Source organism: Alternaria arborescens, assembly GCF_004154835.1.
Source record: "Alternaria arborescens strain FERA 675 chromosome Unknown contig_19, whole genome shotgun sequence".
Classification (NCBI taxonomy): domain Eukaryota; kingdom Fungi; phylum Ascomycota; class Dothideomycetes; order Pleosporales; family Pleosporaceae; genus Alternaria; species Alternaria arborescens.
The window spans coordinates 71,848-87,544 of record NW_021167874.1 but is presented as its reverse complement, the minus strand read 5'-3'; the positions used below and the strand labels follow the sequence as shown (position 1 = coordinate 87,544).

At 51.7% G+C, this 15,697-nt stretch overlaps 5 protein-coding genes across 5 annotated transcripts; 3 read left to right on the top strand and 2 right to left on the bottom strand.

Annotated features, from left to right (window-relative positions):
- Positions 1 to 1,629: 1,629 nt before the first annotated feature.
- AA0111_g7934 (hypothetical protein) lies at positions 1,630 to 3,867 on the top strand (the record flags this gene model as incomplete). Its single annotated transcript, XM_028654326.1, has 3 exons — positions 1,630 to 2,187; positions 2,491 to 2,908; positions 2,957 to 3,867. The coding sequence occupies 3 exons, from the start codon at positions 1,630 to 1,632 to the stop codon at positions 3,865 to 3,867; spliced, it is 1,887 nt and encodes a 628-aa protein (XP_028504367.1).
- Positions 3,868 to 7,900: 4,033 nt separating this feature from the next.
- Positions 7,901 to 9,067, top strand: AA0111_g7933 (hypothetical protein; the record flags this gene model as incomplete). Its single annotated transcript, XM_028654325.1, has 2 exons — positions 7,901 to 8,782; positions 8,837 to 9,067. 2 exons carry the CDS (start codon positions 7,901 to 7,903, stop codon positions 9,065 to 9,067), a joined length of 1,113 nt encoding a protein of 370 aa, XP_028504368.1.
- A 704-nt stretch (positions 9,068 to 9,771) lies between these two features.
- Positions 9,772 to 11,091, top strand: AA0111_g7932 (hypothetical protein; the record flags this gene model as incomplete). Its single annotated transcript, XM_028654324.1, has 2 exons — positions 9,772 to 9,905; positions 10,083 to 11,091. The coding sequence occupies 2 exons, from the start codon at positions 9,772 to 9,774 to the stop codon at positions 11,089 to 11,091; spliced, it is 1,143 nt and encodes a 380-aa protein (XP_028504369.1).
- A 93-nt stretch (positions 11,092 to 11,184) lies between these two features.
- On the bottom strand, positions 11,185 to 12,874 carry AA0111_g7931 (hypothetical protein; the record flags this gene model as incomplete). Its single annotated transcript, XM_028654323.1, has 6 exons — positions 11,185 to 11,466; positions 11,534 to 11,911; positions 12,101 to 12,406; positions 12,463 to 12,497; positions 12,559 to 12,615; positions 12,679 to 12,874. 6 exons carry the CDS (start codon positions 12,872 to 12,874, stop codon positions 11,185 to 11,187), a joined length of 1,254 nt encoding a protein of 417 aa, XP_028504370.1.
- An 841-nt stretch (positions 12,875 to 13,715) lies between these two features.
- Positions 13,716 to 14,884, bottom strand: AA0111_g7930 (hypothetical protein; the record flags this gene model as incomplete). Its single annotated transcript, XM_028654322.1, has 4 exons — positions 13,716 to 13,933; positions 13,998 to 14,411; positions 14,479 to 14,591; positions 14,715 to 14,884. The coding sequence occupies 4 exons, from the start codon at positions 14,882 to 14,884 to the stop codon at positions 13,716 to 13,718; spliced, it is 915 nt and encodes a 304-aa protein (XP_028504371.1).
- Between the last annotated feature and the right edge of the window lie 813 nt (positions 14,885 to 15,697).

The window sequence follows — 15,697 nt, the reverse complement described above, 5'->3', positions numbered from 1 at the left end:
ACCTCGACACCTTGGTAACCACCAGATACTGGTACCTAGTTGTTGGGTACTCTGGCTGCAGTCTAGTTCTTCAGACGGCGTTGTGGCTGGAGCCGCCGCCCTTGAGATATGCGCCGTTGGGTGCGGGTAAATAGCCAGGGAAATTGAGCATTGGACAAACGGAACTTCGCTGTCCGCTGTCAGCACGCGTCATTAGATAGGACGATGCGTACCCGCTGGAAAGGGAAGCCGGCCCGTAGACGCATTGTGGAGATGGAGTGCTTTTGTGCTTGGTCTCATTCAGAGTGCGTTGGACAGCGCACTGCTGTCACAACGGTACCATACGTCATCCCTGTTCAAGCGATTGACGATGCAAAGGGTCCTGATGTGGGCACTCAGAGGCCATTGCGTAATCAAGGTCAAGCCTGGGGATCGAAAAAGCGCAGGCTGCCACAGAATGGTTCGTCAGTGATGCTGCATGAGCAAGCCACCGATAGCTAAGCGACAGAGGGTAGGTAGGCGAATCGACTACAGTATGAGGGAGGTGTTCGAGAAGAGATCCCGCGCCGGTTTCGCCGGGACCCAGGTACTGCGCAATCAGCCTTAATTAAATTTTGCCAGTCCGGGACGGATGGGGTTGACGCCCTTCTCCCACAGTTTGCGTTGCCCCAAAGGCTGGCTGCAAGTTCTGTATTCGTCTGGCATCCCAAAAGCACCGAGGCCCATACACGGGCCCGCGGGTGATGGAATGACACTGCACGCCGCATATTTGCTGGGCTCAGCAAGGTACCTGGAGCTCGCGCGCGTAGCCCCAATGGATGCAGAGATCCAATAGACGTGTGCATTGGATGGGCGGGACGAAGCTGATTGCAGGAAGAACAGGCCTGGAGGTATGGCGGGACCCATGGCACGGCACGTGACTGTCCTGATGAGGCTAGTGTGGCCATCGGGGTTGCAGTTCTTTTTGAACATGGGAGCGGTCTGCGTCTTTAGCCTTTTGGACAGAAATTCCCCGTTCACTAATGCTGCATCTTGCCTGCCGCCATCTCTTCGCCGCGTTCGCAGACGACTTCAGCCAACTCACCGCGCGCGTGGCTAGTTTGTCACCAGCGTACCCTGCTTTCGCCTACTACCCGCCCAAGCGAGCTCGCTTCTTGTAAGTCAAAGTCGGTCGATTCATTCATGGCACTGCCACATGCACTCTCTACCTGCTAAAGGCGGCTAGCCATGCTGCAGCCCACACTCCACTTCCTAGACGGCTGTGAGGGATATCGCGCACTCGCGACGTGTTTTCTTTGGCGCAGCAGGCCGCTGCTGTCGTCCTTTGGCAATCCAGCGTCTCTGTGTTGCATGTCTCCCCTTGCTGGCCCCGCTGTCATTTGAACTTTTTTTCCCGCGTTATTCAGTTCAGTTATCCAGTACTATCCATGTAGTGCACGCACAACTACTGCGGCCGGCGGCGTCGAACCGAGCGAGACCAGGCCCCTGTTCCGCGGGTCAAAACGCCTTCGCCAACTCAGCTAATCCCAGTTCCTTGCCAGGCTTGCCGTCCCTCTTCCCATCCGCCTCAAGCTTTCTAGCGCCGCCGTGCTCTTCAAGACATCCCCAAGAACTGTCGAGCGCCCTGGTGGCATACTCCATTGCTAGCCCATGTCGCACGACTTTTCCACTCAGGTCAACCAGGCGCCCTACTCGCCCGCCCCGACTCACTTTTCCCACCAGAGCATGGCCGACCCTAACATGCAGTCGCGCCAGCAGCAGGCCGTCGCCTATCCTTCACCGCACTCGTACCCGTCGCCCTCAATGCAGCCCACATACACGTATCCGCCTCCCCAAGGCCAGCAGAGCAACGAGGGCTATCGCAGCTCTCCGCAGGGCGCTCAGATGTCGTTGCCGCCCCTCAATCTGCCGCCAATACGTCTGCAAGATGGACAGCAGTCCCAGGCGCAACCTCAGCAGCCGCCCCAGCCCATGGGATCTCCACTCCCACCACCACAACACGGCATGCAGCAATACTACCCTCACCCAGGGCATGCGCAGCCCGGACAGCCCATGATGGGCAACATGGGCGGTCCGCAGTTCAATGCGATGCGATACCAGCTGCCGCCGCAGGGCGATCAGAGAGTGCTATCTGGCGGTCGCCACAAGAAGGAAATCAAGCGTCGCACAAAGACTGGCTGTCTGACATGTCGCAAGCGAAGAATAAAGGTGAGTGCATACGTCAATGAGACGCGGTGCAGACGCGACGCGAAGCCAGAGGAGCTATTGCCTGGTCGCTTGCTTAACCGAGCGAGGAACCCAAACTCCTCTAATCCAACCTCTCGCGTGTCAGAAACGACCGACTGTGCAGCACGGTGCAGCAACACGGTTGGCAAGTGTGTTGCAGCGTCAGCTACATCAACCGTGTTGTCGTGCGCTGCCAACACCCTTGGTCTTGTTTCTGGCAAATTTTCTGCATCGCGCACCAACATCATTACTCACCTGCACATGCGCTAACCACCATCCCGACAGTGCGACGAAGCCCACCCCATGTGTAGAAACTGTCAGAAGAGTAAACGAGAGTGTCTTGGTTACGACCCAATTTTCAAACAGCAATCCGGTCCCGCCCAAATACAACCTGCCCCCAACTCAGCGCCCGCACCCCACGCGACAAGCGCACCGGCGCCGGCCCCGTCGTCCTCCAACTACAGCCAGAGTCCGGTACCCCAGGGTTACGCGCCTGCCTCGTCTGCTGGGTACGCGACTGCCGCACCTGCTACGAGCGGAGAGCATCAGCAGGCCAACTTCCACGCCATAGACCCTGCACTCGCGCAGGCCGATCCTGGTCTTCAACAAAACCAACATTACAACGGTGTACACACCATGGATCCCGCCATGAGAGGGCCTCCAGGTGCCAACCCTTACCCACCTCCACCAGAGCCTATGAAAGGTTGGTACCCTGCTCCTCATCGTCTTATTAATCCTAACCCAGATTCAGGCAAGCGGTTGAATATGCAAGACCTCTTCGGAATATGTAACCACAGCCCGCCCGACGTTCCTCAGCGAACTTCACCAGTGCCGCGTGAACTTGACGACGAATTCTCCCGCATCTTCCTCAACGACTATTGTCAAGGCCTCGACGTCGTACTCGAAACCACCTGGTTCTCAGCTAACAACAATGCGCTCAATAGAGTTTTCAGCGACCGATACCTACATGAAGAGGCCGCCTTCTTTACCGAGACCATCAAGTACAAGGCTACCCAGGATGCTGATATGACGAGCATCTTTAGTCAAGAAGCTCGTCTTTTATGGCACCTGCTAAGCACTTGCAAGCATATGCTCCCGACCACTAATGGCTCGCCGCCAGAGGGCGAGGATTTCCAAATGCGAGAAGCTAGAGCAAGACTCGATGTCCTGGAAGCTCTCCTCACAAATCAGAATTTGGAGTCTAACCCCACACGTCAACTCGAATATCCGTCCAACCTGGATGACGAGGCGAGGGCACAAGTCAGCTTCTGGCAACATCTTGGTGACTTCGTCCAATATTCCGATTCCGATATCGCACCGCCAGGAGCCGCAGACAACGCCTTGGGTATTCTACGTACCGTCCTGCACATGCGCGAGGTGCGCGACGCCATCTACTCTATCGCCATCGCACGGCACTACGGTTCCCGCATCGGCGGGTTCCCTAATGCTCTGCCTACTCCCGTTGGCCAACCTCCTGAGAGCGACTTGAACAAGCTTCTCGTCGCCATGTCCTTTATCAGCCACGAGTCTCGATCTGCTACGCAACAGGTCCTTGCACGCATCTGTGACATGGCCATGTTCTCTTGGACTGCTTCGAGGATGCCAGGGGGTCCGGGCCAGGAGCGACCGGTCGGTGGTCCACTGCCGTACCCTCATCAATAGTGTTTGATGTATGGCTGGAAGTGTAGTGGATGGTATGCGCATTGTACCGATGACAGCTATCATGCGAATTGGCTGTGTGGTTGTACCGCCTACATAAAGAGGACGATCGAATTCGAGCTTTGGCTTTAACAGAAGAGGTTGGACAGGGAGAAGGGGACATCCGAGCCGGATTCCATTGTTTTGCATTGAAGCGGGGGCGTTGTTTTATTGTTTTCTTAGCCATTGCCATTGCTTTGGCAATCTGCACTTTCGTTGATGACTGCTTCTATACTCCCCCCGACACACACTCTGTAACCCCGCACCTACGTTTTTACGATTCTTTGTTGCATCTACCGTGCGTTACGGAGCTGGTGGGTTTTCTTTCTTGTTTTCGTTTTGGGCAGGCATTCACATGCACAAGATATACCCGGTTCGTCGATCGTGTCCTGTTCATCTTATTCGTATACATGGCAGAACTCTATAAGTTCTTTGCTTTAATCAATTTGGTTCTTTGGACTGTTATGGAAGATGTGGAGACGGCCGTTACATTTATGGGGTTTAGAGATTGGATATGTAGGGAATCAGCTATCAATCGCATTATACTCTTGAGTCTATTATTGTTTGTCCTGAATGCAACTGCTGGTGCTCTATAACTCGCTCCATGACCAACGAGACGGCTAAACAATACCCCTGAGCATTAGTAGCATTCCACGCCTATCAGGTCCAAACCCCTTCTAGCAAACCTCAATGTAGACGTGACACGACATTATGCTCGGGAAATGAGCCGACACGGAAACCGTTCTCCGCTCGCGATCAGAAGCACCACCTCTGCCAGCCACCACAACCATCATCAGGCCTTTGTGTCATCATTACACAAGAACGGCGACTAAGCCGAGTGGTTCGCTTGTGGGCAGCTGCAGGATTTGTATCAGTTAGCACTAGGAGAGCGCAGGGCGATACAACATGCCCACTTTGTTGCACCATCATACACAAAACTCTGTGTTTGGCCATTCGGAGAATTCCCCTCGTTTTGGGGAAAGCAAGGGTGAGGATGATCATGACGATGATGATGATGCTCAAGAAGTGGTGTGACGGAAAGGGATTGGGTCGCAACATCAGCATACGAATAACTCACCCAACCCAATATATGAGTGATGACAAGAGTTGCAGACTGTAGGGCTCCACTATATAAACGCTTTTTTCTAAAACGACGCGCGTTGTAAACTCGACAAGGTGACCTTTTGCCTTTGTTATCCGTCCTTGGTTGGCGAGCCAAAGCGATACTCGAGTAATCTGATCACGATATGGTATGCTTGTCTTTCTCCCTTTTTCGTGGCTTGAACTTTGCATATGCGGTGCACCAGCTTAGCAGTGCTACAACGGTTACGCTTTCCTCATCAGGTCAACGCATTACCATTGGTTTGGACGACACAATCGGCACTTCTTCTCGGCTCGTCGGTTCGTGTCATGTAGTACGTTGATGTCATGCTTGTAGCACACTGGCTGACGTTGCTGGACGTCTGATAAAACGCCTCCGGTTTACCGAGTCTGTGCACGAGGAGATTTCTAGTCGAATAGATCAATGTGTCGTTGTGGAAGGAGGGAACGTAGGTCGACCATCCAACACGTCGTCTTAGTGTCAATAGTACACGGCCATGCGAAGGTCATGTCTTTGCTTTTATACTTGTTAGATGCAGATTGCAATCGAGGACTGCTCTGTGGGTTGATCCGCTGAGCAGACTTCCGGTAAATGCGACACATTTCGGATCAAGCTCCGTGCACACCAGCTATTGTATAAGTAAAAGCGGACGACCAGCATGGGCCGCAACAGCTGCTAATAATCAACTAGATCTAGTGGCAGGTACTTTCCAGTGCTTCTGGACGCGACTTTCCTACTTTTGCATTTCGCCTATGGTATTGCCACCTTCAAAGCTGTGAACTTTTGAATTTCTGTCCAACTTATCGAACCAAACGCTCTCGACCCCCTCACCACCTCGATGTTAACCGTGTTCGGGTCACTGTATGGCGTTATAATTTTGCTTACCGACGCGTTTTCGTCGCACAACTGGAACGCAAACCATCCTACGGTACTCGGTGGGATTTGCTGAAGAAGCTCACGCTCGACTGAAAACCTATCGTTTCTTGTGGGCAGTTTCTTGCTAGGCCAGGGCTGGAATAACGCACATCCTCTGGTACAGTATATTCTTGGAGTTTCGCATTGCTCGACCATTCTTTACAGTCATGGTAGTATCTATTACCCTCAAAAGTGTACCACCATCGGTTGCAGGTCGCTTCAAGTCGCTTATTGATGGAAACTTGACGCGTTGCTGGCTCATAGCCCACAGGTGTGATACAATGAGTTTCAGCGTCCACTCGAAGGCCACGCGATTTGGCCGTAACTTCATACTTTTCAAGATCTGTGAAATCCATGGCTTGTGCGAGGCTCCATGATGATTCTACGCTCTTTCCGAGGGCCCACCTGACACGATGGGATTGGCACCCGCTATCAGAAGGTTCATGTCTCGTGTACCAGTATTCTCTCACCATCGGCACGACTGCGTCAAGAAATACCCGGCGTGTCGACTTCGTATAGTCGATCTCAACCTGGCTTGATAGTTGGACTAGAACCATCAAGCCATAAACTTTATCTCGTGGATCCTTACATGTTTTGTTACAAAAATCGCCGACAGTGAGTGTAATATAGTCCGTCACCTTCACATCGGTATGCTGGGCAAAGACATGCCGCCATAACTGCGAATCCACAGTCATCACCATGACGCAATATCATTCACTACCAGAAATACATGTGTACCTCCCATTGGCAGCACAAAAAGCGATATTTCAAAGCAGGTGTTTGGCCAATAGCATCATTTACGCGCTTGGACAATCCTGCAACCAGGCTGACACATCACAGCTGAAAACCCCGCATCAGGCTGCGTTGCGAACAGCCGCTTCTTTCGGTTTCACTGACCACCAAATAACTTAACAGTGAACCGAACAATGCGGTCGGTCACGGTACGGGTGAACTATGAAGCACATAAAAAAGTCTTTCCACAAGGTAGGGAGAGAAGCCTCAAAGCCGCAGACGCGAGGCGATCATCTTTTTGAGACCCCGATACAGCAAGACAATGGTCTCCTGCCTACTACGAGCCAGCAAGCCAGCGATCGTTTTCATGCCATTCTCGGACCAATCGACGGTTCCTCTCATACTGCATATCGAAAGGTAGCATCAACGAGAAGGCGTTCCGTGGTCGAGCACTGCTAACCTGCGTAGATTGACGTGACAAAGAAGAAGACTTTCGTGGAAACCGCGCAGTCTGATCAGGAAACCCATCGAGAACAACATTCTACAGGCCAGTTAGCGGAACGCTTTACCGTCACTGCCGAGGGCATAAAGCTTGCAGCAAGCATTGCGTATGCTGGTGCAGCTGAAGGAATAACATTGGCCGATTCGAATTTCGCTACTACAGTGAGCAGCTCTATGGACATCCCTAACGCAAGAGAAGTCGTGTATAGAGAGCTACAAGGGGCAGATGATTTTCGGCTTATAAAGGTGTCTCCGAAGAATGGACAAGGCTTAGAGTGCAAGATTGTCTACAGTTCGCTTCGCCATCGACCAGATTATATTGCAATTTCTTATGCATGGGGGGATGGCTTTGATAAGAGACAGATAACTTTGGAAGGCGTTGAACGCGTTTCAGTTAACGCAAATCTTTACGATGCCCTAATGGCTGTCCGCGAACCAGACTACGCCATTCTTGTTTGGATAGACGGACTCTCAATTGACCAAGAGAACAAAACAGAACGCGCCAAGCAAGTCCGGTTGATGGACAAAATTTATCGACAGGCAACATGTGTAGCCATTTGGCTTGGACACGAAGCGGATGATAGTGGGCGGGCAATACAACTGTTGGAGAAAATTCGGTGGGCGGAGCGACATGAATGGACCAGCCTTTTGGAACATCGCGACTTGAAAGCTTTGCACTCTCTTTTCAGGAGGAATTATTGGAGTCGGCTTTGGGTCGTACAGGAAGTATTTCATGCAAAGAGCAAGATGGTCTACTGCGGCTCTTCCAAACTTTCCTGGTACCTACATAAGAAGGCATCAGATGCTCTTTGGCAACACGAAAGCGATCCTTACCTCTGGACAGGACCAAGTAGCTTTCCAGACGTTCAACGTCTCATGATGTTGGGCCCGAACTCTCTGCTAGAAGTTTTACGAGCTTGCCGAAGGAAGCTAAGCGAGAACCCAAGGGACAAGATATTCGGTGTGCTAGGCATACTCCCAAGCGATATTCGCGAACGACTACATGTGAGTTATGACACATCTGTCAAGTCTCTTTACCTGGAAGTCGCCCAACTCATCGTCTGTTCCACGCATCGCCTTGATGTGATGCGCGAAGCGATTCACTTTCCTGTTCAGGTCAGCTTTACCGACTTGCCTACATGGTGTCCAAATTGGGCACAGATTCCAGAAAACTCGGCTTTGTCTTCAGATGACTTCTCGGCTGCAAGCGACCGCGACGCGGAATACGAGTTCAAGGACGAATCCCGGAAGCTTGAGATCTCTGCTATCGAATTGGATATTATCGATACGACGGGTGTGGCGGTAGGCACTCTGTGCTCGTTACAAGATTATCTCATGGCCTTTCTGAACTGGCGGGTGCTGCTTCTCTCTCATTTCGACATTACGGAAGACGAAGAAGTGGACCATCCGCGCGTCAACGACTTCTGCAAAACGCTCTCATTAGGTCAGTCACTTGAGGAACTGGAACACTGCTGGACAAGAACCTGCTATCACGTCTTCTCTTCATGGATTCAGGAGCGATTTCCACGTCTTCTGCTGGACCGCAAGTTCCAGCAACAAAGGGAGTCGGACAGCTTGCAGACCCATGAGCAACGATCATTCATTCAGAAATACTTTGGGGACAGGATGGTGCGTGCAATCCTTCACATCACTTTCTCTGCTGACGTAATGTGAAATCTACAGATGGGAAGAACCTTTTGCATCACGAGAGACGGATTGATGGGCATGGGAACGGGTTTCATGAGCCGCGAAGACATCGTCATTGTACCGTTTGGCTGTTCAACACCCATCATACTTCGTGCGGAAGGCGAAAGCAATGAGTATCGCTACGTTGGGGACGTCTATATGCATGGCTATATGCATGGCGAAGCTCTCGCAAGCGACAAGCCAGTCAAGAAGTACACGCTACACTGAGACATCGATAGCTCATCAGGTCTTCCTTCGGTGACTAGACGCTACATGCGGTGATTGTTGTTGCAACCAGCTACTATCCTCGATCTAGCTCCGCAAATACGCGATGCTAGAACATACGGGAAAACTGTTCCAACTCGGCCAACTGGTAGCTATGAGACTAATTAATAAGCTCTTCAGACACAAGAGCAACATGCACACTGTACCCTTTTCACCCTCTTACTTTCGTGTGGATATGTACGCTCGGAGGATAGTCCCTAATGTGGACGGCACCCGCACGGAGTTTTGGGGAATTGTATTGTACAAACCCGCTCGGTATGTGGAGAAAGCTTACCGATGATGTACCTTGCTCCGCCCTAACTCTACTGGTAGTCGGCAACACAATAAGATCCGGAACGTGCGATTGTGTTCTGCTTTGACACTCGGCAACGCATGTCCGTCCAAACCGCCGTCTCGAAGTGCGGGTGATAGAAGGAGGGGTATGGGGATGATTGATTATCCATTTTAGTTTAGCTGGGCGGGGATTCGCTCGTACGAAGGTAGGTGGGACTAGCGCGCGTGCACTACTACTATCATTGCCGCAGCGAATAGTCCATAGCCCAGAGTACTTACATCTCGGGTTTCCAAGTTTGTGATCCGACCACATCTGAGCTCCAAATTCCAATCCTAGCTCGGGGCATCCCATTTTCACGACTGCCTCTAACACAATGGCCTCTTCCAACAACAAGGACATGCGTCCGGCCCTACGCACGCCGTACAAAACTGTGGATGGCGTGGAGATACCGACGGACATATATCTCCCAACTAAGGTGTCGCAGAGAGATGCGCCGGTGTTGATCATGTGTGTGTTTCCGTCATCTTCCCACCCTTGAGAAAGTTCCCCGAAAAGAGATCTAAAGAGATTGAGAAAGTCGTGACCTGTAAAAGCTGGGATGGATCACGATCATCATGTACCCTTCTAACTCATTCTCTCAAGACTCAGCTTAACCCACGTCCAAGCTGTCTGACTCTACTCCAGGATTCACGGCGGTGCCTTCATGCTCGGCCATGCGGGCATAAACAATCGAGACCAGATAGCCGATTGTCTAGAGCGAGGCTGGATCGTTCTCTCGATCGAACATCGGCTTTGTCCGGGCGTGGATGTACTTGAGGGGCCAATGGAGGATGTGAAGGATGTTCTAGGCTGGGTGCAGAACGGAGGTTTGGCGCGGGTCTTGAAAGAGAGTGAGAATGGGAACAAGGTTCGGGTCGATGAGGATAGGGTGATGGTTATGGGTACTAGCTCGGGGGGACATCTTGCGCTGTCTACGGTGAGAGACTTCTTCTTCTTCTTTTGGTTGGCTTACTCCGTTGGCAATTATGCGTGGGAGATATGCGAGGAAACTTTCAGCTGTTCCCACAGGCAACATTCAAAGAAAATATCGAGCACAAGACTGACGAAAAGAAAAAAGGCCTGGACATCATCCACGCCACCCCTCGCGATCCTCGACTTCTATGGCGCAAAATCCTTTTCCTCCCCGTTCTGGACTCAGCCCATTCCCGAGATGCCCGCCGCCTTCCACGCGCCTCTACCCGCATCCGACGTCGCCGCCGTGCATGCCGAAAAAACAGTCTTCATAGGCGGCACCTCCCTCGAAGGCCAGTCAGCCGACCCAACCCATCCCAACCCGCAACAGCGCCAAGCCTTCGCCATGCACGCCATCGCTACAGGAAAAGTGCTAAATTCCATATGGCCCCGCTACCCTGCCGACCTGGACCTAATTGATCCGGTGCTCAAGGTGAGTTCGTCGTGGCCGCCAACGGCGATTGTGCATGGCACGGCGGACCAGACGATTCCGATCACGATGAGTAAAGAGTTGGAGAAGAGATTAAGGGAGGCGGGGGTCAAGACAAGTTTATTCGAGGTTCAAGGGGAGCCTCATACGTTTGCTGGGAAGATGACGAAAGGAAGCGCGACGTGGGATAGTCAGAGGAGGGGGTTTGACTGGCTGGAAGAGAGGCTAGAGGAATCGTACGCAGTAAAATGAAGGGAGAAGCCTCTTTAAATCAGTACGAAGTTGAGCATCAACATCCATCCACATCTCGAATTTCCCTTCTACATATATCCTTCCCCCCATCCTCTACCACTGTTCCCCATCCCCCAGCACCCGGTGCAACAAGACTCTCCCAAACTTGCTCTCCCCGGGACTCCTCGTACACCAGCCCACTCTATTACCCCTCCTTGAATCCCTCCAACCCCCTGCGTCTCCTACGACTTCCTCGCTCAAATCGCCTTGTCCCTCTGTAATTGGTCGACCCCTCCGGTCAACAATCGTACATCCCCTCGTCCACTGCCCACTCGTCTCAACCCTGACATCTTCCTCCTTGAACTTCCACGCGCTATTATTAGGACAGAGCGCGTACTATTTAAAAAAGATGGTCAGCAAGCCGTGTCACGTGTGTTGAGGATAAGTTAAAAAAAGAACTTACCCAAATGGTCAGCGGGTCGTGTAGTTGAAGACCAGCTTTCGTAGCATCTTGCTGCGGATTCAAACTCGCATTCTTCTTGAACGTTGCATCGAGAAAGAGACTAGTCCATTCCGCCATGGGACTCCCTTTGATCGGCTTCAAATTGATATAATCTTCATACATGGCCTTGGGCAACACATGCAACTCGGTCGTGTCGAGCGGGAATAATTTGATCGTCAGCCTCTTGCTCAACTTCTCCGGATACGGAGGGAGCTGCTCTTTCTTGCCGTTGGAGATGACAGGTGGCATGGTGAGATGCGGGTTTTGAGACGTTAGTGCGAAGACGCGGGCTGATGCAATGGAGTCGGCGTAGGTATTGAACTCGGCGCCGGGTGTCATCTGGTTGCGCTTGTTTAGCGAATATCGAAGAGGGGTGTTGGGCTGTTTTATCAAGCCGAATGGTGGAACGGAAATGGAGAGGGTAGATGCGGAATAGATGAGGTGGAGAGGTGGCGGTGAACGCTATGAATAGCCTCAGTGAAGAGGAGGAGGAAGACGTGACGAAAAGAAAAAAGGACAAGAACTTACGTTTCCAGGCGCGTCGATAGCACCGCCCATGACAACCACCTCCTTGACTCTCAGGAACGTCTCCGGTTCCTTCGCGGCAGCGATGGCAAGGTTTGTTAGTGGTCCGACGGCTACAATGGTAATCGTACCCGGCTCGTTCTCCCTCAACAAGTCGAGCATGACTTCGTGTGCGGGTTTGAGCGATGGCGTAAAGAGCGAATGCTTCTCCTTGACCTTCTGCAGCGCTGCAGCTTCTTCCGGCGCAAGATTCTTCGGCTGGGGCGTGAAGAGGGATTTCCACGTCTCTTCAGGCGAGAGATGGGGGTGCTGTTATGCATCAGCGAGAATACTACGAGGCGTTGGAATGGTAGGAAAAAGCTTACGCTATGATGTATACCTCCGAGTCCATCGACACCGTCTAAGATGGTATGTTAGTCTGTGTCGCGAACCAATCCCCAGAAGGAGCGTGTCGTTCTTACGGAAGAAGTCTGCGACCATCATATGTTCCGCCAACGGCTCTTCAGCACCAACAGCAACTGTCACACACATTAGTAACTTCTCCGTTCCACCAGCGCGCGATTACAATCGCTCAAACCTACCAATAGGTTTCCTCGCATTCAACGTTTCAAACCCTTCTGGTCTTCTATTTTCCTTCCGCCACGCCCTCTCCTTCTCGATATAATGGAAAAGCGTGACCACGTTTCTCAGACAATTCTTCACCTCGACATTGCCAAAAGTCAGGCTCAACATCAGTATATCCAGCTCCTCACTCTTAGCCGAGAAGGCTAGAAGCATGGCTAGGATGTCATCAATGCCCTGTTGTCATTCTCTTATTAGCCTCTGTTCTCTTCTTGTTGTTCTACTGTTGCTCTTTCTCCACGATCCTTGTCCACCGTCAACCGCCACTACAGTAGGCCTTCCCCCACCGACTTTTACCCCGCACTTTTTGGTTGGAAAGATTGAACTCACAGGGTCAGTGTCTATGATGATTTTGTTGGGTGCCATAGTTTCGGTATTCTCGGGTGGGGTCAAATTGAAAATGCTTTTGTTGTATCAATGTAGCGAATGTTGTTTGCTGCATGGAAGTCGCACACTCCGATACGTATGTACGATTAGATAACTAGCGGCCATGCACTACCCACTTGCATCCCTACACCAAACCACGCGTGGCAGGTGTACATTTCCCGCAAACGCGCAAACGCGGAGTTCACCGATAGCGCCCGACTCCACTCTGCAGTTGTGGATCCGCGAAATGTGTCCCATGTTACCTTGAAAGGGAGTAGTTGCAAATGTGAAATCGAGTCCAAGTGGACGGATATACATTTGCTTATATGTAAAAAGATTTCCCTTATAAAAAAGACAGGCGATTCATAACCCAATCGCCAGCAGGGGAACAAAACGCCGATTGGACCATATCTCTAACACGTTTGCCCTCCCAATCGCCTGGCAGAAGAGCCCTAGGCTGGGGATTTGAAACCTCCCCTTTCCTCCCAACTCCTAATTTGTCTCTGGTCTTGAACACTGCTTTTCCCACGTTTGTTATGCGTATATACCGAATACAAGGCGACCGTTTTCGCTGCCCAAGCGTGTAGGCATATGTCGTGATGCGTGAACATAGTCCAAATCTCGTTGCAATCTAGTAGACCTTCTTCTTCTCGTCGACAGAGAACTGTCCGGGGCCCATGTTGACCAGCAAGAGGAGACCGCCAACGATTGAAAGAATTTGGAAGAAGTCGTACTTGGCGAAATCCTTGTGGGGGTGGTGCGGGTGCAGCGTCCACCAGTTGTTGACATACAGGTTGAAGACGCTGAGGATAAGAACGAGCATGATGGCGCTGAACTTGGCCTTGAAGCCTAGTGTAAAAAGTCAGCATATGCCTCTTGCATCTAGCAGATCGTAAATAGGAATATAGCTTACCGACAACAACCATGATGCAAGCCACAAGTCCCAGCAGACTAGCAATAATCCTCCAGAAACCCCAGTCACCGCGGAACACGAATCCGACAAAAAGGAAGATAAGCAGCACACGTCCAGCAAGCTGGAAGTACATCTTCTTGTCCTTTTCATCGAGCTGAGGTAGACCAGCAGGCGCGAACTTCTTGCGAACCCACGAGTCACTCAAAACCATGAGCAGGCCGCCCATGACGGACAAGTTGCGCAGGAAGAAGTTGAGGTCAAAGACGAGTCCATAGCCAATTCCTTGCAAAACGACAACAGCCATGAGGCCCGCGACGCTGAATTCGGAGTATTTGCGGAAGATGACGCCGAAGGAGCAAACTATCATGAGGATGATGTTTGTGATGAGGAAGAGATGCGTTACGCCGTTCCAGACTGTAGAAGAGGAGACCGTGTTAGCAGTCTATCCACGCGGGGAAGGGGAAGTGTAGGGGTCACGTACTATGGCGGTAGTCGTGGAGGTATGTGAGCTGATCGGTCCATTGCGTGATGATTCTAAGCGCATCTTCGAGGAAAGTAACGACGATGAGGAAGCGACCAATGCCAGGGAGGTATCTAGTATCGGTCGTGAGTTAGCCATGTTCTCAGACTCGCCAAGTCCTCGAGGCGGGCGGTGTGTGTGTGTGTGTGTGTGTGTGTGTGTAACACACCATCCCATGTACAGAGAACAGTACTCACGGCTTGATGGGGTCGGCGACAGTGTCCAGCATGTCCTCGAGCTTGCTCGTCTGCGCCCTCAATTGATCGAGCGGACTGGGGTCATTCCTGCTGTCGTCGTTGCGCCCCGAATTGCCAAACGGGGACTGGTTGCCCAGGTGGTAGCCAGCTGTGCCGCGTATCTGCGCCATGGCTGGGTCGTGTAGTGTGGAAAGAGAACGAAAGACGAGGTGGGTGGGCGGCGGAGTTGTAGGTTAGAGCCCTGTAGTGATTTGGGCACTCCGAACAGGTGTCCTTGACGCGATTGAACTTCGGAAACGTCAGATTATGTCAGCCAGCTAGACCTATTGCGCGCGCGAAACCTTGCCCACCTGTAGTCTCACTACAACTCCTTCTGTTCCAGGCTAGTGTAGTAAATTGCAGGGTGCAACTATCAATTAGCAGGCTGCGCGTGATGGCCTCAGATATATATGTATATTGCGCCCGCCGTCGTGTGCGGTTCCCAAGGATGAGGGCCGTTGCGCTCGTCCCTCGGTTCGCGCAACCTACTAGAATACCACTTTGAGGCCAGATTGCTGCAATTGACACTCTTACCTATGGCGTCAGAAATGTGAGTCGGTACGAAATAATCCCGGCTCAATTCTGAACTAGCTGATTCACGACTTGGCACGGGCTTCCGCTATTACAGTGGAGTGTGGATATATTTATAGTATTCACCGCTGACTCTACAAATAATCAAGGGACGGTATCACAGGGCTCGCAATTGGCTCGCACATTTAGTTATCAACCACAGTTTCTAACTCGATAGTTTTTTTCCCTTTCCAGCACAGAGTCTGCGATCTGATGTAGTATTGAAGTACACGACGAGAACGCAAGAGAAGCTCTTGTAAATAACTATCAGATGCAACCCCCACACGCCGATTGCTTTTCCATTAACCTGGACAGCAAAGCAAAGTAGAGGAAGGAACCTACACCCGATGGTCCTGTTCCAACCATGCCCATGC